This window comes from Mus pahari, chromosome 1 (genome assembly GCF_900095145.1).
Source record: "Mus pahari chromosome 1, PAHARI_EIJ_v1.1, whole genome shotgun sequence".
Lineage (NCBI taxonomy): Eukaryota > Metazoa > Chordata > Mammalia > Rodentia > Muridae > Mus > Mus pahari.
The window spans coordinates 6,988,672-7,016,502 of record NC_034590.1 but is presented as its reverse complement, the minus strand read 5'-3'; the positions used below and the strand labels follow the sequence as shown (position 1 = coordinate 7,016,502).

The window sequence follows — 27,831 nt, the reverse complement described above, 5'->3', positions numbered from 1 at the left end:
AGGAGTGGAGAGCAGAAGATAGGCCTAAGACAAGAGCTTCTGGGACAGTGCCAGAGAAGGCCAAAGTCCAGGGCTCTGTCTGGATCTTCATTGTGATTTCACGTATGGGGCAAAGGAACATCTTCTGTTGGTCTAGTCAGAGAGTCCAAAGTGGGTAGAAGCAAAGAAAGGACACAAGGTCACTTGAGGCTTTTGATCTCTGTTGCTGAAGAGAAGAAAATGCTGTCTGCTGATGTGGACAGGTCAGTTGGATCATTTTTAGAAGGAATGTTAAGAAGTAGGTTTGGAACATGGTTGAATGAGTTGTTCTAGAGAAGTGTGTGTGAAGCCCTTGAGTGTATGTCTGAACTCTAGTCTGGAGACATTCAGGACCAAAATTCCAACTGAAGCCCAACTGGGGATTTTGGTGATATGTATGTGGATAGAAATAGAAGTTAGTTAATCTTAGGATAGGAAACATTCAGAGGATGGTGGGAGTGGTGCTAAGAGCAAGGAAGGGTGCAGTCCACGTAGGACCACTGGACACATCTCTCAAACTGAGATGTCTGTTACAAAGACAGATGAGGTTTTGTCATATTCATGGGTTAGAACTGTGTTTGGCAAGGGACCAAGGCTACCAAGAGACACTGGCCTTGGGTTGGGTATGAAATCAGAACAATGGTAAAGTATGGTGGCAATGATGCAGGTGACTAACTGTGAGACAGGTGACAGTGAGACAGGGGACCATCAGGCAGGTGACACTGACTGTGAGGCAGGTGACTGTGAGGCAGGTGACACTGACTGTGAGGTAGGTGTCTGTGATGCATGTGACAGTGACTGTGAAGCAGGTGACTGGGAGGCAGGACCCTATACTTACGAACATTCCCCAGATTGTTGTTGTGACCCTAGGTGGGACATGGAGATCTTCTCTTGGACTGGTAGATGAGCACATGGACAAATAAGAGAATTACTGAAGACTTCAGGACCAAGGAAGCTGGGGTTTTGTTAATGTAATTTTAAAAATAGCTGTTTCTTGTTTATCTTGGCTAGCTTCCCAATAAATGAAACAGAGACTATTCTATTTATTGAATAAAGCATTGTAGCAAAATTAGTGGGTAGACACTAATTCTAGTGCTCTAAGCTAACCTCTCTACCTCCCAATGACAACCCCCAAGATACTGACATTTTAATATTGATCTGACTGTCTCTGCTCCAGGAGTTTTCCCATGATATCACTTTAAGACTTTATCCTGGCAGCTGAATTCTCTCTTTTTCTTCTCTTGTCCTCTCCCCTGGCTAGTGGAAGTACAGCCCTGTTTTCTCTTCTGCCCAGCCATTGGTGCATCAGTTTTTATTAACAAATCAGAGAATAAGTGGGGAGCAATGTTTATACAACATTGAAACAGAAGATACTTAGAATAAACATTACAATGCCAGGTCTGGATTACAACCAGATAAGGGAGCAGAGAAATCAGCACTTGAATAACACAAGGGCAAGCTTTATAGAGTGCAAAAAACTATCATGCCCACAGGCTTTGATGGTTGAGATATTAACAGATAGCCTTACAATAGAGTTGTAGAAGACATAGGTACCTGCTACAAGTGCATATAGATGGCTGAGGTTGAAGCTGAGAAGAAGGCAAAGCTTCCCCAAGTACTGTGAGCCAGAACAGGATGGCCTCCATTGCTACATGTTTCAAGTACTCAGGATGCCTTTGCTGTGAACCGTGGGTTGTCATGGCATGGGAGGAGAAAAAACAGAAGAGAGTTGATTTCTGAGTGATGTTCTTGAAGGGGTGTAAACTGATATTCCTAGGACCAAGAGAAAAAAGCAAGCCAGGGTCTGTGTGAGAACAGGGGAAGCAGATTGGGAGTAAGTGTAATGTGAGGAGGGAAATTTGGCCTTCAGGCCAGCCCCAGCACATAAGATGGCATATATCTGCTCGTGTGAATTCCTGGATATGGGCAACAGGATGACTAATACAAGAAAGAGCAGGGCAGCCTCTCAGCATCCACATACTGTTCTGTGAAATAAGGAGGCAGGGGTGGAGGCTGGTACCTGCTTTGAGAAATTTCGGATAGACTAGGGGTGGAGAGTCTGCTGAATGACAGTGGTTTTTTTTTCCTCCTTGTAGGGCAGTGTGACCTTTCAGTGTGTGACTGTGTACTTCAAGAAGCTTATGGATGAGAGATAGAGACTCAGTACCATGGTGTGATGCTTCTAGATCTGCCCTAGCAGCACACCTTGCTTCTCCTTCCTCCTGGGCTGAGTTCTTTCCCTTTATTCCAGGAGCTATTCTGCTTCCCAGGGTCATCCCTAGATCCGACTTCTTTGTTTTCCAGCATAAGTGCTGTGGGTCTCGGGCTGCCTGAGCACCTGCCTTTATCATACTGTAGCCTCTCAACCTAGAACTCAGAAGCCTGCCAAGGAACGATGCAGGATAGGAGTCTACCCACAAACCAGAGATCCTACCAGGCAAATCTTCATCCTGGCAGAAATACAGCCTGGAATTGTTCTGCCACATGCTGCCATTCCCCTCCCACTGATATTTTTCTCATGCCTGGTTTCAGAAACCATTAAGCTATCCATCTTTCTATTTCTTCAGTATGTCCTAGGCAACATTCTATTATTGAGCTGCATCCCCAACCTTTTAAGCTCTTTTGTCATTACTACTGTCTTGTCCTATTCACTGTTGGGGTGAGGGATGGTGACCTTGTGGTTCTGCATTGACTTCTTAGTAGGTCTTGTACCTTCTAGGAATCACATACTTGTCCAGCTGGAGCTGAAGGAACAAGCATGGGTGACTGACAGTGCAGATGTGACTCTGGGGAACTATCTCCTGCAAGAGAAGAGTGAGTGTGGCTCCATGTCAGGGTTGGGTTATGATTTGTACCAGGAACCTCCCTGAGGCCCACTAGTGTGTTCTTTCCAAGGGCAGGGGCCATGACTCAATCGTTTCCTTCATTTCTCACTAGGCACTTTTGTTGTCTTGCCCTTCCAACTCTGACTTTTGGTTTTTTGGATTCTGACCCCAGGACAAGGTACTGAGTTGCATATTTTACATATCAAATTAGACCTGTCCTCCAGGTTTCCCCAGCATCCCTTCCTGGTATGCCCTACCCTCCAACCCTAAACTTCCCAGCTGGGCTGCCCTTCCTCAGAGGCTCCTCCCTAAATGACCCAGGCATTTTGGCCTCCTCCTTCCTGCTACTCTCTCTTCTTGTTGTTCTCTCTCTCTCTCTCTCTCTCTCTCTCTCTCTCTCTCTCTCTCTCTACAAACAAGAGCCCTTTCTCTCTTTCTCTCCTGCTCCCTCTCCATGGTGACTTCCCTGGCCTCAGTCCTTGGGTAAAGTGAGCTCACCTGAGAGGTGCTTCCCAATAAATCTGCATTTAATATAATCTAATGTGGCTTGAATTGGCTGACTTCACAGGCATAGAAATAACTTATAAGCATGGGCTAATCAAATGTCTCTGGCTCATTCCTTTCCATCACTCCCTCATTTGCAATGGAACCACTGCAAATAAAGCTGCTCTGAGAATTCACCAGTTCCTCTCTTCTGTTTCTCAGTATCCAGGCATCAATGTCCTGCATGTTTCATTTCTACATGTGAGACTTTACCTTCTAGACATGATGTCACAGGAAGATCGACAACGAAGGACCATAATACTTACATGCCCTAAGAGAATGCACACATATCATGCCAAACAGAGATATGTAAGAGAGACCAGTGTTGATCAAGAGACAGAATAACACAAGGAGGAGGCCTCCCCTTTTGCTTGGAAATCCCACGGGCACAGCAAACATTTCCAGGATTTACTGTTTTGAATAATTCCAACAGGTTTAGGATTCAGGATAATGTCTGGTCCTGGGGTGGTGTTTGAAAAAATACTGGCTTGGGTGTTAAAAGGTGGAGATGGTCTATTTGCTCAGGAGTCATTGGTTTGCCTGTGAGAGCTTTGTCTCTGGGGAGGCCATTTCACCTTCTTAAGGACCAGCCACCCTTCCTTAGGAAGCCTTAGATATTGTCATGTCACATCAGGAAACAGATGAACAGAGCAATGGCTCCATGCTTGTCAGTCTTACACGCTGACCAACATGTCCTGTTTGTATGACTTTCAGTCCCTCAGCCTGCTCACCAGCATTTGCTCTGTTCAATGAGTCTTCTCAATTTTTGCCACTATTATACAGAATTAGAGTTGTGCTATTATGCTATATGTCCCTTATAACTGATGGAGATCATCATTTTAATTTACACTACTTGCCATTCCTCTCCCTTTTAGCTGTGTGACTGCTTTTGTAAGGTTGAGTGTATGAGGGTGAATGGACATGCACATACCACAGTGTGTGCAAGGAGATCAGACGACAATCCTCAGTCATTTTTTAAGACAGGTCTCTGGCACTCTGACATTGTGGACTGTCAGGCCAGCTGGCCTACAAACTTCTTGGAATTCACCTGTCTCTTTCCATCTCTCGACAGGAGCACTAGAACTATAGACACATGCTAACAAGTCTGGCTTTACATGAGTTCTGGAAGTCAAACTCAGGTCCTGGATAATGCCCAGGAGCATTTTACCCATTGAACCTTCTTCCCAGCCCTTCACTCTTTTCCCTTTCCTTGGGCATCTGCTCTTTCCCCATTGAAGTGTTATGATTCTTATTCAGCATTAGGTTTCTTTTAAAGGTTTATTTGTTTATTTCATGAATGAGTACACTGTCCCTGACTTCAGACACGCCAGAAGAGGGCATCACAGTTAGTTGTGAGCCACCATGTGGTTGCTGGGAATTGAACTCAGGACCTCTGGAATAACAGCCATCTCTTAATTGCTGAGCCATCTCTCCAGCCCCTTGGTTTGTTTTTGATGCAGAGTCTCTTTATGTATTGCTGGCTGTCTTGATACTTGCTAAGTCAACCAGGCTGTGACAAATCTCAGTAGCAGACCAAGAGAATCTGAGAAGCACACCCATGTGATCCCTGAATTACTACCCTATTACAACTGGAAACAAGGAGCCCACAGTCCTGTGATAAAACCCAGAGGCAACACATGAGGTGAGTGTCTGTGCACGTCCTTTCTGTCTGGTCAGCCTGGTGACGCTTGTGGCTTCTTACATGCTATTGGCCCTCAGACAATCCCTGTCTCCAGTCTCACACAGCTGCAGTAAACTGATTGTGGAGGCTCATATCTATAATCCCAGAACTCACAAGGATCTCTGTGAGTTCCAGGCCAGCCTGATCTATATATCAACAAAAAAGAAGGCTACAATGACTCTCCCAGGATCACCTGGCTAGTCAGGGGCAGTTACCCAGCTCAGAGTGACCACACAAGACATTTCTCTTAGTATCTCCCAAATCCTCTGAAGACCTTGTTCATAGAGGTGGGGCAAAAAAATAGAGCTGAAGGCATTTATTAGAATCATCCTAAGAGACTAAAAGATGAGGGCACAGGTGTCAGAAATCCAACTTCAGGAGAGAAAGAGGACAGATCAGCAAGATGGCACTCAGATTAGACATGTTTCAAATATGGGTTGCCTATAATCCATTAACTTCTAATATTGGAGTAGCTCGATAAATTCACCCTCGATTTTGCTTACAGCTTCTTTGGAATAGAACTTCAGACATTCTGGAGTGGAGAGTATAGCAATCTGGAAAACAAAAGGGCAGACAGGAACAGAGGTGGCTGCAGGCAAGGTACAGGACCTCAGCAGGGCTTTCCAACCACCCAGATTTTTCCTTGTCCACAGGAAAAAAATCCCCTGCAGTGATTCGGGTCTCCAGCAACAGACTCTGCCTCAAGGGACCTGGAGCCCACCCACAGCCTTCAGGAGGAAGCCTGAAAGCTGTCATAGACAGGCATGCAAGAAGGGGACAAAGTCCTGGAAGGCATGATGGGTGCTAGGTCTGGGGAGGGGCAAGATAGCTGAGTGTGAGTTTGGTGATGTCTCCCATACCTGAGCACATCTCTCCAGGCATATTGGCTGTGTGGTCATATTAAAAATACATGTCCGTGTGGGCATGTTAGAAGAAATTCCTTTTTGAATAGCACTGTGGTTTTGCAGGACCTGATATTCAACTTAAAGTCCATTGGGAAATAGCATGTGATCTGCACTGTTCAAAATATACATCTCTGCCATCCACTTATACTTTAAACAAGATACATCAGGTGGCAGCTGTGGTGGGAAGCTGCAGGCCCTCCTGGAGGTTGGAGTGACATTTCAGAAATAGAGGGAGCTTTTATCTGTAGCTCAGATGATGCCAGTAGAAGGGGACCTTCTGTAGCTCAGATTCATCTGAGGCAAGGGAATAATAGACTCAAGGGAGGTTCCAAAGAAGACACTGGCCAGTAGATAGAAGATTCAGGCATCTTAGAGTAGAGCTACAGTTACCATACTGGCATAGAGGCCATACCAAGGACTCCCTTGTTCCTACTACGAGTGAGAACCCTATGTTTATCCAGCATGTGAGAGTGAATTGTGCTAGGGTGGGAAAGGGTTTTAGTTTTTGTTAGCTTGTCACCTGATACATATTAGTGGTTGCATTGATCATTTGTACACAGTCTTTCAATATTTGCTGTGTGGGGAAGTAGAGAGAGGCAGGACATTACCAAAATCTGCGGTTCCAGTACTTTGGTTTTAAGTCCTCCTTCTTTGTAGCAGTCCTGGACTTTTTCATAGGCCGCCTTTTCCGCAGGAGTACCATTGAATGCTCTAAGTTCGTGATACAACCATGTCCTGCTTCCTGAGATAACACCAGCAAAGCCAGCAAAGAAAGGAACACATGCTTCTGCTACAAACACAGACAGAAAAACATTGTTAAAAGACAACAGGCTGGTAGACACAGAAGTTTGATGTTCCTTGCTATACTTCAAATGCCTTCACTGACCTTTCTCATATTCCTTCCCTCCCAAAGGCCTCAGCCTCCCAGATAGAACATGGTTTCCATGAGACACACACTATTAGCAGAAAAAGATACATGAGTAGGCAGACTGGTATCTGACCTTCATGTATGCTGCACACTTGCCTCTATTTCAAGATTCATCTACAGTCCCTTCATCATGAGTATCATCACCATCCCACTTCTGTCTCCCTGTCCTACCCACCCCAACTGTTGTAACCCGGAGCAAAAAGCATCAACTGTCTCCTGCAGCTCCTTGCCAGTGGCCTCCTGAGGACCCCTAGGTCTGTCTCATGGCCCACTTAGAGATCTACATGGGACTGAGATGGGGTGAATGAGGGTTCCACTCTCACATGTCTGGAAGCCCAGCTCTCCTATCACCAGCAAGGCCAACAGAAGAAGTGTCCCCTTCATGGTGGTGAGTGCTAACTGCACTTCTCAGTACAGATCTTCTTCCCTATAAACCATTATAGCCCTGAACCCAGCCACACCCACCACCAACCCTGCCTCCAAGAGCTTGAAATACCTTGGGGCAAGAACCTAGCATTTGTGTATTCCCTTCCTACTTGCATAGAGGCAGGAGTATGGGAGCCCCTCCCACTCTGAAGTACAAACAGCCTGAGATGGCCTGATGTACTCATTTTCTGGAGAGAAGTTGTTTGTTCCTTGCCAAAAGAGTTGGAGCTGACCTTTGTAAGCAGCACAAGTGCTGAGCCAAATGCCCTGTGGTCCTGTTCCTGTTGTCACCTCTGCTTCCTGGTCACACTCCTCACCAATCCTTGCTCCAATCATCCGAGCAGCTGAGACATTTGATTGGAAGGCTGAGGACATGGAGGCACCATCTATGTCTCAGTGACTCTCAGCCAGGGTAGTCCCCAGCTCTTTAGCCATGTGGGTATCCTCAGGGACTGGTCATGGGTTGGTACCACAAATTCTGCTTTACTTCATGGTAGCTCATTCCTGTATTCCCTCTTACCTTGTCCCCTCATCTCTGTCAGGAACCGTGTCTCAAAGAGGTTTAAACAATAGAGCCCATGTGGTAAGAGCAGTGAGCAGTAGAGTTAGGAATTCACCCCTGTATGAGCTACAAGTTGTCCACAACCCCACAGGCTACTGTGGACTGCCTGCCTGTAAACTACACTGCTCCATAGGCCACAGGCAGTGCTGTGTTAACTGTCTCAAGTTCAGATCAACCTACTTACCCTAATGAAGAGATTTTTAGCACAAACAAGATTGTCAGCTGGGTGTTGTAGTACATGTTTTTTAAGACAGAAAGGTTTTAAATTCTATCTCACCCTGCTTGCAGAGTGTGATAGTTAATCTATTTTCCCTCAAATTATTGTTTTTTAAATTTTTTATTATTTACTTTATTTACATTTCAAATGTTGGCCTGTTTCCTGGTTTCCCCTCCAAAAGCCCCCTATCCCTGCCCCCTTCCCCTTACTCAACAACCCACTCATACCTGCTTCCTGGCCCTGGAATTACTCTACACTGGGTCTTAGAGCCTTCACAGGACCAAGGGTCTCTCCTCCAACTGATGACCTACTCGGCCATCCTCTGCTATATATGCACCTAGAGCCAGGAGGACCACCATGTATATACTTTGGTTGGTGATTTAGTCCCTGGCAGCTCTGGGGGTACTGGTTAGTTCATTTTGTTGTTCCTCTTATTGTGCTGCTAGCACTTTCAGCTCCTTGGATCCTTTCTCTAGATAGTTCATTGGGGACCCTGTGCTCAGCCCAATAGTAGGCTGCAAGAATTCCTCTCTGTATTTATCAGGCACTGGTGAAGCCTCTCTGGAGACAACTATAACTGGCTTCTGTCAATAAGCACTTATTGGCATCCACAAAAATGTCTGGATTTGGTGATTGCATAGGGGATGGATCCCCAGGTAGGGCAGTCTCTGGATGGCCATTCTTTCAGTATCTGCTCCACACATTGTTTTCTGTAACTCCTTCCATGGGTATTTTGTTCCCCCTTCTAAGAAGGATCCAAGTATCCACACTTGGACTTTCTTCTTCTTGATTTTCATGTGGTTTGTGAATTGTATCTTGGGAATTCTGAACTTCTGGGCTAATATCCATTTATCAGTTAGTTCATACCATGTTAGTTCATCAGTTAGTTTGTGATTGGATTACCTTACTCAGGATGATGTTTTCTAATTCCATCCATTTGCCTAAGAATTTCATGAAGTCATTGTTTTTAATAACTGAGTAGTACTCCATTGTGTAAATGTACCACATTTTCTGTTTTCATTCCTCTATTGAGGGACTTCTAGGTTCTTTCCAGCTCCTGGCTATTATAAATATGGCTGAGATAAATGTAGTGTAGCATGTGTCTTATTCTGTGTTATTTCCACTAAGTTTTCCCCCACAGGAAACCCTGACTAAGACACACCCCCATCGCCAGGGTTAATATGAGTCTGGTGGTGGCACAGATGTCCAATCCTGCACTTCCTGTTGTAGCTCTTCTGGGGGTGCCCTCATGTGAGGGCATCTGGGTACTTGTTGCAGGATGGGCCACAGGGTGGGTGTTTGCTGCAGTGCTCCATATATTTGAGGGCCCTGGGGCAGAGGGCCCCGTGGACCATTTTTTGGCTTGGTTCCTGTCTGGACTGGCTCAAGGGGACGACCATCTATATCCCACTTGAATTGGCAGTACCTTTCCCAATTGTTGCCTTTACGACATCGTGGACATAATTTCAGGTGCCTCACGGTAGCTGCATTGGTTGGCCGCGGGCGATTGGGACAATCACTTTTAAAATGCCCAGCCTGGCCACAGGAAAAGTTAGGGCCTTCTGAGCAGTAGGTTGGTTTCCTTGACCTTGTTGACCAGCTTGTATGCCTGTTAAAATAGCTGCAGCCAACCCTTGATTAGTAAGAGTATCCATGACATCTCTACACACTCTTATCCAGACATCCATTGTCTTATTTTTGTAGGGTCATATGGCATCCCTGCAAGCCTTGTTTGCTTGTTCATAGGCTAACTGTTTGGCGAGTGACATGGCTGCATCCACATCTGGGAAGACTCTACTTGCAGTCTCAACCATCCTGGCTAAAAAAATCAGAGAAAGATTCTTTCTCCCCTTGTATAACTTTAGACAAGCTGGATCCCAGATCTCCTGTCCCTGAAAGCATTCTCCATGCCTTGAGGGCACAATTATTAATTTGTTCATATACTTGTAGAGGATATCCTGTCTGGTTGTTCACAAAATTTCTTTGCCCCATGAGCATGTCTACACTCCAAGCAGGCTGGCCATTGGTGGCATTCACAGCAGCCTGTTCAAGAGCGTATTCAAGGTATGCAGCCTTCCAACTTAAGAAGGCCCCTCCAGATAAGACCGCCTTACATAAATTCTGCCAATCAAAAGGAGTCATACAGAATCTCTGCAATCCTTCCACTTGAGTTACAGTAAAGGGAGCTTGAGAGCCATAAGTAGTTACTGATTCTTTAAGTTTTTTAATTGTTTTCCACTCTAATGGCTTATGATATCACTGCCCTTGCTGGTCTTGAAATACTGGGAAGGCTCCAACCTCATGAGGCAGATTTTGCCACACTGAAGCATGTTGACTGCATTTCCCCTCACTCCCCTCATCCCCTGTATAAGGAGGAGGTGAGGGTAAGGGAGGCGCCGAGGGCTCAGGCGGTCTTCCTCGCTTAAAGCTCATCTTAGACATTATGCTAGCTACTTCATCTCCACTATCTGAAGATCCCTCTGTGCTCTCATCAGTACTCGCCTGTCTTTTAGCCTCCTTTTTTTCTGCTGATCACTATGTTGAGACATAACCTCCTTTACTTCCTCTAATGCTTCTACTCCTTCTTCTATCTCAGCAGTATACTTTCCACTTTTGTCTGTCAGGCAAAATTTGACTAAATTCCAAATGGCTAGAGTGCCCAACAGTAATAGGGTAGTCAAATCCACTGCCTGCAAGTCTTGACCTAGTCGTTCCCAATATCAGGGTTTCACATAGCCCTCTTCTAGAAACCAGGGTGCCTCTTTAATTATTGTTTCCAGGAATTTGTCTAGAGTTTCATTTTTTAATTTAACTCCGCTTCATTTGAGAAGCCGCACTAATACATTTTTTACTTTCACTTTTGAAACGTCGGATCCCATGGCTTCGTATCTGAGGTTTTCCATCCCTTTTGGAGGCTAGACTTTCCTACTCTGTCCGTACACCAGGAGCCTAACTATGTCCCTACACCGGGAGCCTAACTTCGTCCCTCTACTGGGAGCCTAACTTTGTCCCTCTACCGGAGAGCCTCTTCCTAGCACTAGATAAAATCTTACTTACCATGGAACTCCCCCATAGCTCCTTTTTCTTGTTCCAGCTCTTGCATGAGTTCTGAAGTTTCTGCCTTTTCTTTTTCTAACTTCTTCCTCTTCTTTCTCCTTAGCCAACTGAACAGCTTCTAATTCAGCTTGTCTTTGCATTTCTTCGGGTTCCTGTTCCTTCCGCCTGACTTCTGTTTTTTCTTTCTTTTCTGCTTCTTTCTTGGCCTTTTCTTCTTTTCTTCCCCGTACAAGCCACCAGATGCCGCAACCCTGAACTCCAACCGGCAGAGATGGGAAAGAACCACACAAACTCCAAGGTAGGTTACAAGTAGCTGCTTCTTTATCTCTGGCTCATCCAGTTACACTTTTGTTTTTCCCTCCACCCTCTGATCTCCTCCCTCCTGCCTCTCCTGGATCCAATCAGCGGTCAACACATTCTGAACATGAGCTGTGCATGCAGGCAAGTGACTCATCAGGCGGACAGCACAGGATCATTCAAGTGCGCAGGCTCAGGTTCTTGGTAAGTAGGGATCACGGGGCTTGGCAATGAGCCAGGGTGCCCTCTTGGCTCTTGTGGCTGCTCCCTTTCCACAATGGCTCAGGGTGCAAAGTTCTTATTATGCAAGCACAAAGACCTATGTTCAGATCCCCAGGATCTGATAGTGGTGACATACACAGACATATACATCTAATCCCTTCTGAGCTTTAGGTTCAATAAGAGACCTTGTCTCAAATAACGTTGTGCAAGGCTGTTGATATAGCTCAGTGATTAAAGGTGCAGTGATTGAAGTTGAAGATCTGAGTTCAAATCCCAGAACTCACCTAGGGGAAGAAGAGAACTAACTCCTCTAAATTGTTATCTGTCTTCACACTTACACATAAAACATGCACATTTTGGCACCTCTGCCCATACACACACACAAGCACACAAACACATGAACAGACACCTACAAATGTCTGTGGAAACTGGCATGAGGAAGCATTAACAAGGTCCTAATGAAAGAATATAAAACAATTTGAACAATAAACTAAATAGAATGATATTGGATTGTATTGTGAAATAACTTATAAACCCATACTAGTGTGAGTGGTTGCATGGCAGATAAATGGACATGGATGAAAGTCAGTTTTCTTACATCTCACAGAAGAATTCCTGAGGATATCTAGATGTTTCTCCTGGTAGTTTACCTCCCTTTAGTCTGTCACTGTGATGTACATGTTCTCAAGAAGGGAGCAGGGTGGGCTTGGGGACAGGCCAGTCAGTGAAGCTGGATGCACATACTTGAGTCCATGATTTTCAGTCCTCAAGAGCTGTGAGGACAGTCAAGGTACAAAGTGCCCCCTGGTAGCTCCAGCACCAGAAAACCCACCCACGGATCACTGGCCATCCCATCTAGCAAAATTTGCAAGCTCCAGTGAGAGGCCTTGTCTGGAGTAATATAAGATGGTCTCAGTTGTAAAAAGGATCCATTATCACTTCCAGCATACACAACATGGCAGTTAAAAACCATCTGAAACTCCAGAAAGTAAAAATGACTGCACAAGACACTCATGCAGGCACAATCCCCAAACACATAAAAGGAAACTAAACAAAATGTCAAATAAGTACATACATATCCACATATATGTATGTTTATACACACAAACAGTGTATATACATACACATCTATATGATAGAGAACAACTGAAGGCACCTCATTGTCTGTCCCTGGACACCTTATGCACATATGTTTGCCATGTGTCTTAGTTAAGATTACTGTAGTGTCAACTGGCAGTAGATACTTGCTTAGCCAAACTATGCCCTTATCTCCATTCCCAACCCTGCACAGAAGAGAAAACCCCCAGTGGGCACATTTTACAGGCCTCTTCAGCCCTCAGGTCAAACAAGGTTATAGAAACAGAGCACATTGGACTAAGCAGAAAGCACACAATTAGATCTCGGAGTTACAGGATGTAAATCCAGTTTGGCTCAGATAACTAGTAAAGGTCAAAGGCTTTGGCCTCTTTAAGTCTTCAGCAAACTTCATTCTGCCACTGGTTGACGTAGAAAAATTGACTTCAAGTGCGTTTTACAACAAACTACTTAATTCTGACGTATGAAAATACTTACAATCTTTACTTTTAAAATTAAGTACTAGCCAAATTACATAAACAAAACACTTATATAACATAAGCTTGGAGGGAGGAGTAGTGTGAGGTCAAGCCTGAGTTTTGTGGGAAGATGGTGTTGCATGCTTTAAGAAGGGTCCTGTTTATAGACTTGAGAGAAGTGGGATAGCCCTTTGACCAGTCTAACCAGCATTTGTGAAGACCTCCTATGTGTGTTGACCCTGGGAGAGAGGAAGGCCTTGTTCTCCTGAGCCTCCAGACATCTAAAGAACACCAAAAGGCAAGAGGAGCTAGGGAAGAGGAAGAAGGGTTCAGAGTCTTCACTATGGTGGAGGCCGGGTGTGTTCTTCCATACAAGGGATCCATGTGCACTGCAGGGTTGTAAAGTATTGTGTTGCTATGACAAAAGACCCAAGATTGGGTAACATATGTGGAAAGAGCTTAATTTGCTTCATAGTCTGGTATTTAAAAGTCCAAGCTAAAGCAACCTCAGGTAGCCAGGGCCTTCTGCTGTCTGAACACAGGGTGCACAGCAGAAGGGCTACAGGGAATTGTGGAAGACAGAGAGCAGAGGCTCCACCCTCCTTCTTAAGAACCCACCATACACTGCTCAGCACAGTCATACCAGAGACCAAAGCTCAACATGGGTGTTTGGTGTGTGTCTCACACATGTGGAAAGCATAGCTGGCTTTCCCTCACACATGTTGGTTTTGATGCAGTCTGAGGACATAGGTGACAAATTTCCCAGGCAGGTAAAGGGACAGCATTTTAGACACTAAGGGCACAGCAGATGAAAGCCCTGGTTTTCCCTTGGTTCACACTTATGTAGAAATGCTGTCATACCTAGTATAGAGACTCTGCAAATAACAAACTTGCTAGTTAAATGATAAATTCCAGGATCAGGGATACACAGAGTAGTCAAATGACTGGCAAATCCAAAGAAATGAGGGGAAGACATGATTCTTCCCACCTGTGATCCCCACTTGTGAGAAGCTGAGGCAGGTGTTCCCCAGTTACCTGTCTGGGATCCCCTTAAATCACAAAGATAGACATTGTACTTGGGTAGGGGGATGCTCTCCCAGCCTTCTTTGCCCTCCATGTTTGGCAACAGTGAGCAGAACCTGGCTGTAAATGAAATATATATTTTAGCTAGCCTCTATAAAAGACACAAAGACTTGGTATATTACTTGAAGAGCTGTAAGCCTAAATTGGACAGGTTCTGTACTATTTAACTTAAGTGTCACCCAGGGTTATTTCTGCTTCATCAACCCGTCCTCATGGTCCACTGCTCCTGGTCACATGCTCTTAAGCCATCAAACCTCAAGGAAGCCTTCCCCTCTCTCCATCTTCCTCCTCCTCTCTTCTCTTCTCTTGCCTTCTGATCCCTACCTATGATGCCCAGCTCAGTTTTTTTAAAAAGGCCAGAATACCCATCTTCTTTCCAGTATTGTCTGGCAGCCACATTTTTTTAGCCAGTCAGAGATTAAGATGAGCAGAGTTTACAAAGCAACATTTGATATATGTGAGAATTTGCTTACCAGGTTACCAAAGAATCATAGGGTACAGAGAGTCTAGATCCTGGGTCCAGTACATAGCATTTGAATACACAGCAGCAAGAGACCATCCACAGCAGCTGGCATGTGGTAGAGGCAGTGTTGGTACCATCTGGTGAGCAATCCTCACACAGGCATAGGACCCTGAGGCCTACCTATACTGCAGATCTTCCACAGCATGAACAGGAAGCTAAGACTCCCTGGCACTCTGCCATGATAAGGTTCTAGACACTAGTGGAGTCTTCAAAGTCTGTACACTCCCTAGACCTCTCCTGGCAAACAGAGCCTAAAGATCCTGTCCTCTGAATCCCTTTTGTCCTTCCTCAGAGTCTGCCTCTGCCCTCTCTACATTCCATGACCCTACTGTCTCCTGCCTTTCCCCTGTCAAATGCTTCAGCTACCACAGGGCAGCAAGGTGCTTAGTCTGTTTCACAGCTCAAACTGCTGCCTGGTCAGCCATCACACTCCTCTTATCACCCTTCCCAACAGTACCCCTTATTTCCCCATGCAGTGTGGGATGCTCACTTTCTGTTGCAGATAGAGATGATTGAAGGGTCATCTGAAATTCTGTGGCAGCAAAGTTCAGCTAGATACACTGTCACAGATGGCCAGATGCTAAGCCTTCAGGAGCTGGGGAAACCAGCTGACATTGGACTCTAGTTTTTCCAGGGTAGTTGTGAAATATTCAAAATGACCATCATGCTGACTTTTTGACCAGTAGTCAGAGTAACTAGAGCAGCAATGCAAAGACTGGCAGTGGACAGATATTGGGCCAGGTCACGCCAAACTAAAATATCTTTGCTTAGTTATGAGAAAATAACCAGGAGGCACTTGGAGTGTGAACTTAATGAACACACTAATGATGTTTATTAACAGTTCTTCCTGTGTAATTTTGGCTGGCCTCAAATTCTCTGTGTTGACCAGGCTGACCTCTACTCACAGAGATAGGAAGCTACTTCCTCCTAAGAGCTGGGATCAAAGGTGTGAGACACCATACCTAGCCATTGGTAACAGATTTTCACAGTGCTTACCACCAGCCTGAAGGAAAGCTGAAATCACAACACATGCACATAAACACACACACACACACACACACACACACACACACACACACACACACACCTTTCTCAGGAGGGTTATGAGCTCAAGAACAATCTGGCAATATCCTCTTCTAAACAAAAACAAAAACAAAAAACCAACTAACCAAACAAACAAAGCAAAAAACCTTAACCAGGGCTTTAAGAGGTCAAGTTTAGGCAGAAGTGGTAGTACTTGCCTTTAATTCCAGTACAAACAAGGGAGAGAGGCACAAAGACCTGTGTGAGCTCAAGGTCTCAAAAAAAAAAAAGCCACCATAAGAAGGTCAAGTTGAAGAATGCCTACAACAGCAGGAGAAGCTTGGGTTGAAGAGACTGGTTCAACTGAAGGTATGAAGCAAATGGAAGATAGGGGCAGGACAAAGACAGGTCAGGGGGTACATGGCCAGTGGTCTGAACTCTGACTTGTCTAGACAAAGACTGTGAGTAAGGCTCTTAACTAAACAGTGACACAGCCTCCCAAGTATGTGACAGGGGAACACAAACCTCACTCTGGTAGTCTGATTGAGAGGCCATTTGACTCTCACCCTAGTCATCTTTTCCTTTGACTATCACATGACATGTGACCTTTAGAAGATCACAACTAATGAGACCAGGCTGAACCAGGTTGTTGACTAAGATCTTAAGGTATTGCCAAAATAAATAACTCCCCATGACACAAGTACACAGCCTCAAGAAGTTCCAAGTCATGTCCTGGGAGGCACCTGGTGGGGCTCAGATACGGCCCCTTCCTGCCCAGTGGGCAGACCAGGGCAGTTATAAAAGGGGACCAAGATGAGCAGGAGCACCTGCCGCCATTACCATGAAGCTCACTGGTGCTCTCTTGCTGCTTGGGGCTGCCCTGCTCCTGACTTCAGGGGGAGGTGGGTATTCTGTGTGGGTGTCTGGGATTCGGGCACTCCTGGCTCTCACACCCTCTATCCCCTGAGGTGTGCTGATGCCTCTCTTTCAAGGGGGGCTCACCTTGTCTTTGTGTTCCAGATTGTGGCATTTGCCCAGCTATAAAGCAGGATGTTCATCTTTTTTTTTTTTTTACAGAACCTCAGAAGAGTATGTTGAGTACGTGAAACAATACAAAGATGACCCTGAAATACTGGAAAATACTGAAACAAATCAAGAAATGTGTCTATAGCACATTGACAGAGGAAGACAAGGCACATGCAACTGCTTTCATTGTGAGTCTCTGTGTGCCTGGCTAGGGGTGGGGCTTGTGTTCCTACCCACCACTCAAGCTTCTCTGTGAATCCAGCAATGTTATACACCTGATTGAGGATGTCAGGAGGATGGGGCAGGAAGGGACTCTCAGGCTGCCTGAGCTGAGCCTGGCTGCTCAGCTCAGCCAAGCCACACTAGATCCCTGCCTGAGTTTGGCCTCTATCAGCCTTCCTGACACAGCCTCCTGAGTCTAGCTACACAATCTTTGGGCCTGGAATCCTTCTCCAGCCTGGGTATTTTATCCTAACCTTTCAAGACTACAACTCCAGCCCCAAAACACTCATCTCTTTTCCTGTTCCCTGCACCTCCAAGACCACTGTGCGGACTCCAGGCCTGGGACATTCAAGGGTAAAATTAATGTGAACCCCTCTTGTCCTTAGAGTTGGTGTGATAAGTCTTAGTCTCAACTGCATATATTTGAAGGATAACATCATCATGAGACTGGATTCAGTTCCCTTGTGGGGTCCTAGCTGCCCACAGGCTCACATGGGGCCCTGTCAGCTCCTTCTAACTCGGTCCCACTTGTGCCTATTGTGTCTCCCAAGGTGGCTCCTCCCATCTGCCTGGATTTGAGGCTCTTTACAGAGTTTGTCTCAACAGGTTTGAGATAAGTCTCCCTGGTTCTGGTCAGAACCAAGAGCAACTGCAAACCAACTACAGGTTCTTCTTGGAGGTGTTCCCGTATGTGGTCAGCAGGGCATGAGGTCTTCTTTACCTCTGAGGCCTCACTTGGTATCATGTTGATGTTTACATCTCTGCTATCAAGGAAGCCAATTGCCTGCTCACCTGCATAGATGCAGTAAACCCTATCCCTTCCTACCAGGTATCTAAGCACAGGAATCCAACAATAAAAGCTTTGCAATTCACAGGAGAGCCTGGATTTTTGGATTCAAGTTTAGGTCTGACTGGGTTGAAGTATATTGCAGGGACAACCAGTGAAAATTTGAATTGCCACTGCTCAGTTGTCATGCTACCAACATGCCTTAGCAGTATAGAATGCTAAGCAACCATAGTCACTACACCAGAGTGTCTGTCATTATCCATGTATGTTCATAAGGCACATCCATGATCTCCCATGTTGGACTCCCCAGGAACATGGAACTGAGTAGGGCCAGTGACACCAAGGATATTTTGAGAACCACACAGGCTCTAAATAGCAAAATCTACCCCTGCTCCCCAGTGTTTGGAAAATGAGCATTGAGTGTGAGTGACAGTGTGTCCCATCTAGAAGACAAAATGAAACTAGCTATCCCCAAGGCTTCCCATATCTCAGTGAACAGAATTTCAGCCTGGAAATCAGTGTGTGACCAGGCCAGAACCAGAACTCAGTTTATCTTAATATCAACTACCCAGTTCTGAATCCAGTTACATCCACACTTGGTGTTACATGGAGTGGGGACCCAGGGTCCTAGAGCTTTAGGACCTGTCCTGTGGTTCTGCTCTGTTGACATGGCAGGAAGTCCTTTCCCATACTAGTCACCAAATAGTAGCCTTGTCGCCAGTCCCAAGGCCATGTGCCTTACTGTTCCATCAATGAGCCATGTCCTCACGTGGGTCTCAGGCTCACACCACCAGGTATACCCAGATCAATATATATATATTTGCTCTTAATGATGCAGAGGATCTTGGGAGGTCCAACAGGTGCAGACTCTCATTATAGATTATGCACCTCAAAGTATATTATACTTTTTCATAAGGCTGTGATAAGATAACTATTGCTGAGTATTTGTAAAGAAAAACTAATCATTTTGAAGGCTTCAGGTGCACAGTCCTGCAACCTCATTTTTAAACCTCTGTTGAGGAACCCGTCACCAGCAGAGACACAGAAAATAGCACTAATCACATGGCCAAGCCAGTTTGTGGTTGTCTCCAGGACTCAGCTAGTGTATAGTATTTGTCCCTTCCCATGATAACACCCCAGAGGTGTAATCACCTTTCCAGTTGTCTCCTGCTTCTCTGTCACACCATATCTTGAGATCCTATAATGGAAACTAAGTTTCCAGCACAGGAACTCTTAGGGGCACAAGACATGCATAGACTAAAGCATGATGTCTGTGACCCAAGCCTCCAACTCAGCATTGCCTAGCCAGAGCTTGCTTCTAAAGGAGGCCTCTCACCTTCTGGGACTTGAGGGTGGTCTAGAAATTATGAAAATTACATGACATAATTCTTTGCTACACATGGGGGGTCGCAGGAGGCAATTTTACCATGCTTCTTTCTACAGATTAAAAAACCCAGAGCTTCTCCGTCTGGTGCACAGCTCTATTTGTTTAACTGGGATTTCTGAAAATGCTAATGGATTTTATGTACACTTTCATAAAGGGTATTCATCTACAAATAAGTTTATTGTTGGGCTGAGATAACTCTGGCCTCCCAGAGAGAGTTAAAAAGAAAGCTTCCTCTCTCCACTCATTGAAGGAATTCAACACTAGTGAAATGTTCTAATACACTTGATTGGCCAGTGTTCGTTTCCATCATAGAAACTGTTGGGATTGCAGTGTTGTTCTTGTTTTCATTCATGATGTTACTTGATATTTCCCATTTTAATCTTATCTTCGTTTTGCTCTAGGTAGAATCACACAATATAGACTAGGCTGTGATCAAAGGTGGAGAGAGCTGCCCGCCTATGTCCCTTTGTTCTAGGATTTATGAAATGTACCACCATGACCCACACATTTAAATTTCTTCTTCCTCTTCATCTTTTCTTCTTTCTTCCTTTCTTTTTTCTCTTCTTTACTTTCTTCTTTTGAGATAACTTTTCACTATTTATTCCTGGCTAGCCTTGATTTTGCTGTCAATATCAGGCTGACCTTGAACTCACTAAGATGCACATGCATTTACCTCATAAATGCTTGAATTAAACTCACTACAGTTTTATCAGTGTTATTAACATAGAGTCCACAAAGGATAGTCATTTGGCACCAAGGACTGTATAAAACCAGGAAACATAGTAAGAGCTCAGACTAGTCTCACAAAGAAAAACATGCTCCAATGACTGTCACTCTGATCAGCAGGAAGTAGACAAATTATAATAGAGTCTCATTTCAAACCCCGACTTTATTTCCAGTTGTCTTCTTTTCTCTCTCCTTTTTCTTTCTCTTATGCAGTGCTATGGGTTTGAAACAGTAGACATAGATAAGGGTGAAAGAGTGGAATAAAGAAGAACCCATAAATTATCAAAAGATGGTGGTACCCACCATGAGCTTAGACAGAATGGAAATGAGACTTCAGATTTCAGCTGCAGTAGAGAAAGACACAGGAGATGAAGGGATGGATTTTTTTCAAGACACCATTAAAAATGTATTGCAACCACAAGTACTGGGATATCTCCCATTCAGTTCCCAGAAGGGATTTACTGTTTAGTATTTTTTGTTTTTTTGTTTTCTTTTTTTCTTTCTTCTTCCTAAATCTATGTTAAAACAAATTTGAAGAATGCTTATGCAGCTGGAAAAATGCTGGTGGAAATGGGGTGGGGGGTCTAAGAAGCAAAATATGGCTGAAATGGGAAAACAAAAGGGTCCACTCTGCCCTCTCATTTCTTTTTTTTAATTAGATATTTTTAATTTACATTTCAAATGTTATCCCCTTTCCTAGTTTCCCCTCAGAAAATCCCCTATCCTCTCTCCCTCCCTCTGCTACCTAACCTACTCACTTCAGCTTCCTGGCCCAGGCCTTCCCCCATACTGGGGCATAGAACCTTCAAAGGACGAATGGCCTCTCCTCCCATTGATGACCAACTAGGCCATCCTCTGCTACATATGCAGCTATAGCCACTAGTTCCTCCGTGTGTTTTCTTTTATTGGTGGTTTAGTCCCAGGGAGCTCTGGGGGTACTAGTAAGTTCATATTGTTGTTCCTCCTACAGGGCTGGTATCCCCATCAGCTCTTTGGGTACTTTCTCTAGCTCCTTCATTGTGGGCTCTGTGTCCCATCCAATAGATGACTGTGAGCATCCACTTTTGTTTTTGTCAGGCACTGGCATAGCCTCACAAGAGATAGCTATATCAGGGCCCTGTCAGCAAAAACTTGTTGGCATATGCAATAGTGTCAAGGTTTGGTGGTTGTTTATGGGAATGCATCCCCAGGTGGGGCAGTTTCTAGGTGATCATTCCTTCAGTCTCTGCTCCACACTTTGTTTCTGTAATGCCTTCCATGGCTGTTTTGTTCCCCCTTCAAAGAAGGATCGAAGTATCCACACTTTGGTCTTCCTTCTTCTGGAGTTTCATTTCTTTTGCAAATTGTATCTTGGGAATTCTGAGCTACTGGGCTAATATCCACTTATCAGTGATTACATATCATGTGTGATCTCTTGTGATTGGGTTACCTCATTTAGGGTGATATCCTCCAGATTCATCCATTTGTCTAAGAATTTCATAAATTCATTGTTTTTAATTGCTGAGTAGTACTCCATTGTGTAAATTACCACATTTTCTGTATCCTTTCCACTGTTGAGGGACATCTGGGTTCTTTCCAGTTTCTAGCTATTATAAATAAGACTGCTATGAACATAGTGAAGCATGTGTCCTTATTACATTTTCTGAGTATATGCCCAGGAGAGGTATTGATGGATCTTCCAGTAGAACTATGTCCAATTTTCTGAGGAACTATCAAACTGATTTTCAGAGTGGTTGTACCAGCTTGCAATCCCACCAGCAATGGAGGAGTGTTCCTCTTTCTCTATATCCTCACCAGCATCTGCTGTCAACTGACTTTTTCATCTTACTTATTCTGACTGGTGTGAGGTAGAATCTTGTGGTTCTTTTGATTTGCATTTCCCTGATGATTAAGGATGTTGAACTTTTTTTTAAGTGCTTCTCAGCCATTCAGTATTCCTCAGCTGAGAATTCTTTGTATAGCTCTGTACCTGTTTTTTAATACGAATATTTGGTTTTCTGGAATCCAAATTCTTTAGTTCTTTATATATATTGGATATTAGCACTCTATTGGATTTAAGATTGGTAAAGATCTTTTCCCAATCTGTTAGTTGCCATTTTGTCTTATTGACAGTGTCCTTTGTCTTACAAATGCTTTGTAATTTTATGAAATCCCATTTCTGAATTCTTGATCATGTAGTAAAAACCATTGCTCTTCTCTTCAGGAATTTTTCCCCCTGTGCCCGTTTCTTTGAGGTTCTTTCCCACTTTCACCTCTATAAGTTTTAGTGTCTCTGGTTTTATGTGTAGTTCCTTGATCCACTTAGACTTGAGTTTTNTACAAGGAGATAAGAATGGATCAATTCCAATTCTTCTACATGCTAACTGCCAGTTGAGCCAGCACGATTTGGTGAAAATGCTGTCTTCTTTCCATTGGATTGTTTTAACTCCTTTGGCAAAGATCAAGTGACTTTATGTGTGGGGGTTCATTTCTGTGTCTTCAAATCTATTGTGTTGATCTAGCTGTCTGTCGCTGTACCAGTACCATGCAGTTTTTAATCACAATTGTTCTGTAGTACAGCTTGAGGTCAGGGATGGTGTTTCCAACAGAGGTTCTTTTATTGTTGAGAATAGTTTTTGCTATCCTAGATTTTTTGTTATTTCAGATGAATTTGCAAATTGCTCTTTCTAACTCTGTGAAGAATCAAGTTAGAAATTTGATAAGGATTGCATCGAGTCTGTAGATTGCTTTCAACAAGATAGCCATATTTACTATATTAATCCTGCTAATTCATGAACATGAAAGATCTTTCCATCTTCTGATATCTTCTATTTCTTTCTTTAGAGACTTGAAGTTCTTATCATACAGATCTTTCACTTACTTAGTTAGAGTCACACCAAAGGCATTTATATTATTTTTGAAGGGTGTTGTTTCCCTAATTTCATTCTCAGCCTGTTTATCCTTTGTGTAGAGAAAGACCACTGATTTGTTTGAGTTAATTTTATATCCAGCTACTTCACTGAAGTTGGTTATCAGGTTTGGGAGTTCTTTGGTGGATTTTTTGGGATCACTTATAGATACTATCATATTATCTGCAAATAGTGATATTTCAAATTCTTCCTTTCCAGTTTGTATCTCCTTAATCTCCTTTTGTTGTCTAATTGCTCTGGCTAGGAGTTATACTATATTGAATAGTCAAGGAGAGAGTGGGCAGCCTGTCTAGTGCCTGATTTTAGTAGTATCTCTTCAAGTTTCTCTCTATTTAGTTCGATGTTGGATACTAATAAAAGTATATTACTTTTATTATGTTTAGGTTTGGCTTTGAATTCCTGATCTTTCCAAGACTTTTTTTTATCATGAATGGGTGTTAGAATTTGTCAAATGCTCTCTCAGCATCTAATAAGATGATCATTTTCTTTTTCTTTTTGAAATCATTTATATAGTGGATTATATTGATGGATTTCCATATATTGAACCATCCCTGTATCCCTGGGATGAAGCCTACTTGATCATGATGGATGATCATTTTGATGTGTTCTTGTATTCATTTTCCAAGAATTTTATTGAGTATTTTTGCTTCGATATTCATAAGGGAAATTGGTTTGATGTTCTCTTTCTTTGTTGGGTTTTTGTGTGGTTTAGGTATCAGAGTAATTGTGGCTTCATAGAATGAATTGGGTAGAGTTCCTTCTGTTTCTATTTTGTGGAATAGTTTGAGGAGAATTGGAATTAGGGGATATGGAGCTGTTTAGATTGTTAATCTGATCTTGAGTTAAATTTGGTACCTGGTATCTGTCTAGAAAATTGTCCATTTCATCCATGTTTTCCAGTCATGTTAAATATAGGTTTTTGAAGTAGAATCTGATTTTTTTATTTCCTCAGATTCTGTTTATATGTCTATCTTTTAATTTCTGATTTTGTTAATTAGGATACTCTCCCTGTGCCCTCTAGTTAATCTGGCTACAGCTTTATCTACCTTGTTGATTTTCTCAAAGAACAAGCTTCTGGTTTTGTTGATTCTTTGTATAATTCTTTTTGTTTCTATTTGGTTGATTTCAGAATTGAGTATGATTATTTCCTGCCATCTACTCTTCTTGGGTGAATTTACTTCCTTTTGTTCTAGAGCTTTTAAGTGTGCTGTCAACCTGCTAGTGTATGCTCTTTCCAGTTTCTTTCTGGAGGCACTCATAGCTATGAGATTTCCTCTTAGGACTGCTTTCATTGTGTCACATGAGTTTGAGTATGTTATGGCTTCAGTTACATTAAACTATAAAAGTCTTTAATTTCTTTCTTTACTTCTTCCTTGATCAAGTTATCATTGAGTAGAATGTTTATCAGCTTTCACATGTATGTGGGCTATCTGTTATTTATGTTGTTATTGAAGATCTGCCTTAGTCTGTGGTGATCTGATAGGGTGCATGGGATTATTTCAATATTTTTTTATCTGTTGAGGGCTGTTTGGTAACTGACTCTATGGCCAATTTTGGAGAAGGTACCATGAGGTGCTGAGAAGAAGGTATGTCCTTTTACTTTAGGATGAAATTTTCTATAGATATCTGTTAAATCCATTTGTTTCATAACTTCTCTTGGTTTCACTTTGTCTCTGTTAAGTTTCTGTTTCCAGGATCTGTCCATTGATGAGAGTGGGGTGTTGAGGTCTCCCATTATTATTGTGTGAGGTATAGTGTGTGCTTTGTGTTTTAGCAAAGTTTCTTTAATGAATGTGGGTGCCCTTGCATTTGGAACATAGATGTTCAGAATTGAGAGTTCATCTTGGTAAATTTAACCTTTGATGAAAAAGAAGTGTCCCTCATTATCTTTTTTGAGAACTTTAGGTTGGAAGTCAATTTTATTAGATATTAGAATGGCTACTCTAGCTTGTTTCTTCGGACCATTCGCTTGGAAAATTGTTTTCCAGCCTTTCACTTTGAGGTAGTGTCTATCCTTTTCCCTGAGGTGGGTTTCCTGCATGCATCAAAAAGTTGGGTTCTGTTTACATAACCAGTCTGTTACACTATGTCTCTTTATTGGCAAATTGAGTCCATTGATATTAAGAGATAGTAAGAAAAAGTCAGTGTTGCTTTCTGTTATTTTTGTTGTTAGAGTTGGGATTTTGTTCATGTGGCTATCTTCTTTTAGGTTTGTTAAAAGATTACTTTATTGCTTTTTATAGAGTGTAGTTTCCTTACTTGTGTTGGAGTTTTCCCTTTATTATCCTTTGAAGGGCTGGAGTTGTGGAAAGATATTGTGTAAATCTGGTTTTGTCATGGAATACCTTGGTTTTTCCATCTATGGTAATTAAGCATTTTGCTGGGTATAGTAGCCTAGGCTGGCATTTGTGTTCTCTTAGGGTCCATATGACATCTACCCAGGATCTTCTGACTTTCATAGTCTCTGGGGAGAAGTCAGGTGTAACTCTGATAGGCCTGCATTTATATGTTACTTGACCTTTTTCCCTTAATGCTTTTAATATTCTTTGTTTTGTGCATTTGGTGTTTTGATTATTATGTGTTGGAAGAATTTTTTTCTTGTCCAAACTATTTGGGGTTCTGTAGACTTCATGTATGTTCATGGGCATCTCTTTATTTAGGTTGAGGAAGATTTCTTCTATAATTTTGTTAAAGATATTTACTGGCCCTTTAATTTGGAAATCTTCCTTCTCGTCTATACCTGTTATCCTTAACTTTGGTCTCATTTTGTCCCGGATTTCCTGGGTGTTTTGGGTTAGGATCTTTTTGAATTTCACATTTCATTTGATTGCTGTGTCAATGTTTTCTATGGTATCTTCTGCACATGAGGTTCTCTCTTCTATCTCTTGTATTCTGTNNGTTATGCTTACATCTATGGCTCCTGACTTCTTTCCTAGGTTTTCTATTTCCAGAGTTGTCTCACTTTGTGATTTCTTTATTGTTTCTATGTCCCTTTTTAGATCCTGTATGGTTTTATTCAATTTTTTCACCTGTTTGGAAGTGTTTCCTGTATTTTTAAGGGAGTTATTTGTGTCCTTCTTTAATCCTCCATCATCATCATCATGAGAAGTGACTTTAGATCCTTACCTTGCTTTTCTGGTGTGACGGTATATCCAGGACTTGCAATGGTGGAAGAGTTGGGTTATGATGATGCCAAGTAACCTTAATTTCTGTTGCTTCTGTTCTTATGCTTGCCTCCCATCATCTGATTATCTCAAGTGCTCCCTTCCTAGGTATTTCAGATTGGGGCCTGTCCTTCCTGTAATACCAGTTGAGTAAGAACTTCTCAGAGTCCAGCTTTCTTTGTGATCATGTGATTCTTGGATCCTGTGATGCTGAGGGTATGTCAGAGTTCTTGGCAGTCAGGCTTCCTCTGAGACCCTGAGATCCTGTTGTGACCATGCTCCTGGGATCCTGAGATCCTAAGATCCTGGGTGTGTTAAAGTGCTGGGAAGTGGTATATCCTTTGGGGACTATGGGGCTGTCCACTAAGTTCAAAATCAATCTAGACCAGCACTGACAAGAAGGAACCTGAGCCACTGGTCTGGCAGTGTTCCTGTGTCTGTACTCCACCTGGCAACAGGCACTCCTGGTTCTGTTGTAACGAATGTTGTGTTCCACTCATCAGTGATCTTAAGGTCCTGAGTGTGCTAGGGATCCTGGGGGTGGAGAGTCCTCTGGGGCCCTGGGACTGTCCACTAAGTTATGGCCCAAGGTGGCCCAGCACTGGCACCAACGAGGACTGACCTCTCATTTCTGAAACGGTGGTCTGTCCCTGAGCACAGACCAAATAGAACTCTGTTAACTTTAAATTTTTTTAATATTCATGAGAAAGAAACAGCAGCATCCCAGAGAAAATGAGTAATAGAAAATACTGTGAACCATCATATATACAGTAAGGATGTGTTAATAACAGCATGAAATCCCTTGAAAGTTTTTGCCTTGGGTACAGAGATTATTTATATTTCTTCAGGAAATGAAAAACTTTTCATGACATCAAAACTTATAAAGATGTTAATTAACCAGGGGAGGTCTTCTGAAAACCTTGGCCAGTAAACCAACAAAGTGCTTATTTCAGTGAAAATGTCTCTGTTTATAATTTCTTTCTAAACACAGCACCAATGCTTAAAACATTTACAGGAAAATGGAGTGAGAATTTTGGAATTTTGTTTTCTTTTTAAAACATAAAAATATTATTGGAATGTGGATTTATTTCATCCCAGGCATAGGATATTGGAAGGTGGAAGACTTTCAGATTTCTCACAGTAGCTATTACTTTCCCCCACATTCTAGATTGGGAATTATTTTGTCAGNTGTGGATATTTTCTGTAATTGTGCTGTGTGGAATCTGGGGAGTTTTTAGAAGGTATAAAAATGCTATGGCCCTGAGAAGGATTGTTGATTGGTTGTTGGTGGTCATGGTTTTTTAAAGTAGTTATTCTTAAAATAGAAACAAGAAGAAGAATTGTGATATTCTCACAGCAAAGTTCAAACTTGCCCCAAGGAACTCAATGCCCAAAGCAGCAAGTAATGTCGTCTCCTTTTTGACTCCTGACTTCATTCAAGGGTATATTTCCTGTTTCCTTTCATGCCTATCCTTTTTTGAAAAAAAATCATATATAGTGTTAGGAAGTTGAAAAAGTGGATAAAAACGTTTGGAGAAACAGGGAACAATGAAGAACTCAAAAAGTAGCTAACAAAAGCAACATTGAACCCCTACCACCTCCCCATCTCCAAATACTTCTGCATTAGAGGTGACTTCATATGGAAAACTTCAAGGAGATATGAAACATTGAAGCCACAGGTGGAAAACTCCTGCTCTTCCAATGTAGCTTCTGCTAAGCCTAACTCAGTTCCTACCTTTCAGTCACA

At 43.0% G+C, this 27,831-nt stretch overlaps 1 protein-coding gene and 1 pseudogene across 1 annotated transcript; one reads left to right on the top strand and one right to left on the bottom strand.

Annotated features, from left to right (window-relative positions):
• Nucleotides 1-5,525: 5,525 nt before the first annotated feature.
• On the bottom strand, nt 5,526-7,284 carry LOC110331853 (secretoglobin family 2B member 24-like). The gene is made up of 3 exons (XM_021212720.1): nt 7,224-7,284; nt 6,581-6,762; nt 5,526-5,621 (listed from the first exon to the last, which is right to left on the bottom strand). Exons 1-3 carry the CDS (start codon nt 7,282-7,284, stop codon nt 5,526-5,528), a joined length of 339 nt encoding a protein of 112 aa, XP_021068379.1.
• Nucleotides 7,285-16,704: 9,420 nt separating this feature from the next.
• LOC110331794 lies at nt 16,705-17,101 on the top strand (annotated as a pseudogene).
• The last annotated feature ends 10,730 nt before the right edge of the window (nt 17,102-27,831 follow it).

Excerpts from the sequence above, each read along its gene's own strand:
- LOC110331853 (XM_021212720.1), bottom strand. The coding sequence starts at position 7,284 with ATGAAGGGGACACTTCTTCTGTTGGCCTTGCTGGTGATAGGAGAGCTG. Across the intron at positions 6,763-7,223 it reads AGAGCTGGGCTTCCAGACAT|CAGAAGCATGTGTTCCTTTC; the intron begins GTGAGAGTGGAA and ends CTGTGTTTGTAG. Across the intron at positions 5,622-6,580 it reads TACTGGAACCGCAGATTTTG|ATTGCTATACTCTCCACTCC; the intron begins GTAATGTCCTGC and ends TTTGTTTTCCAG.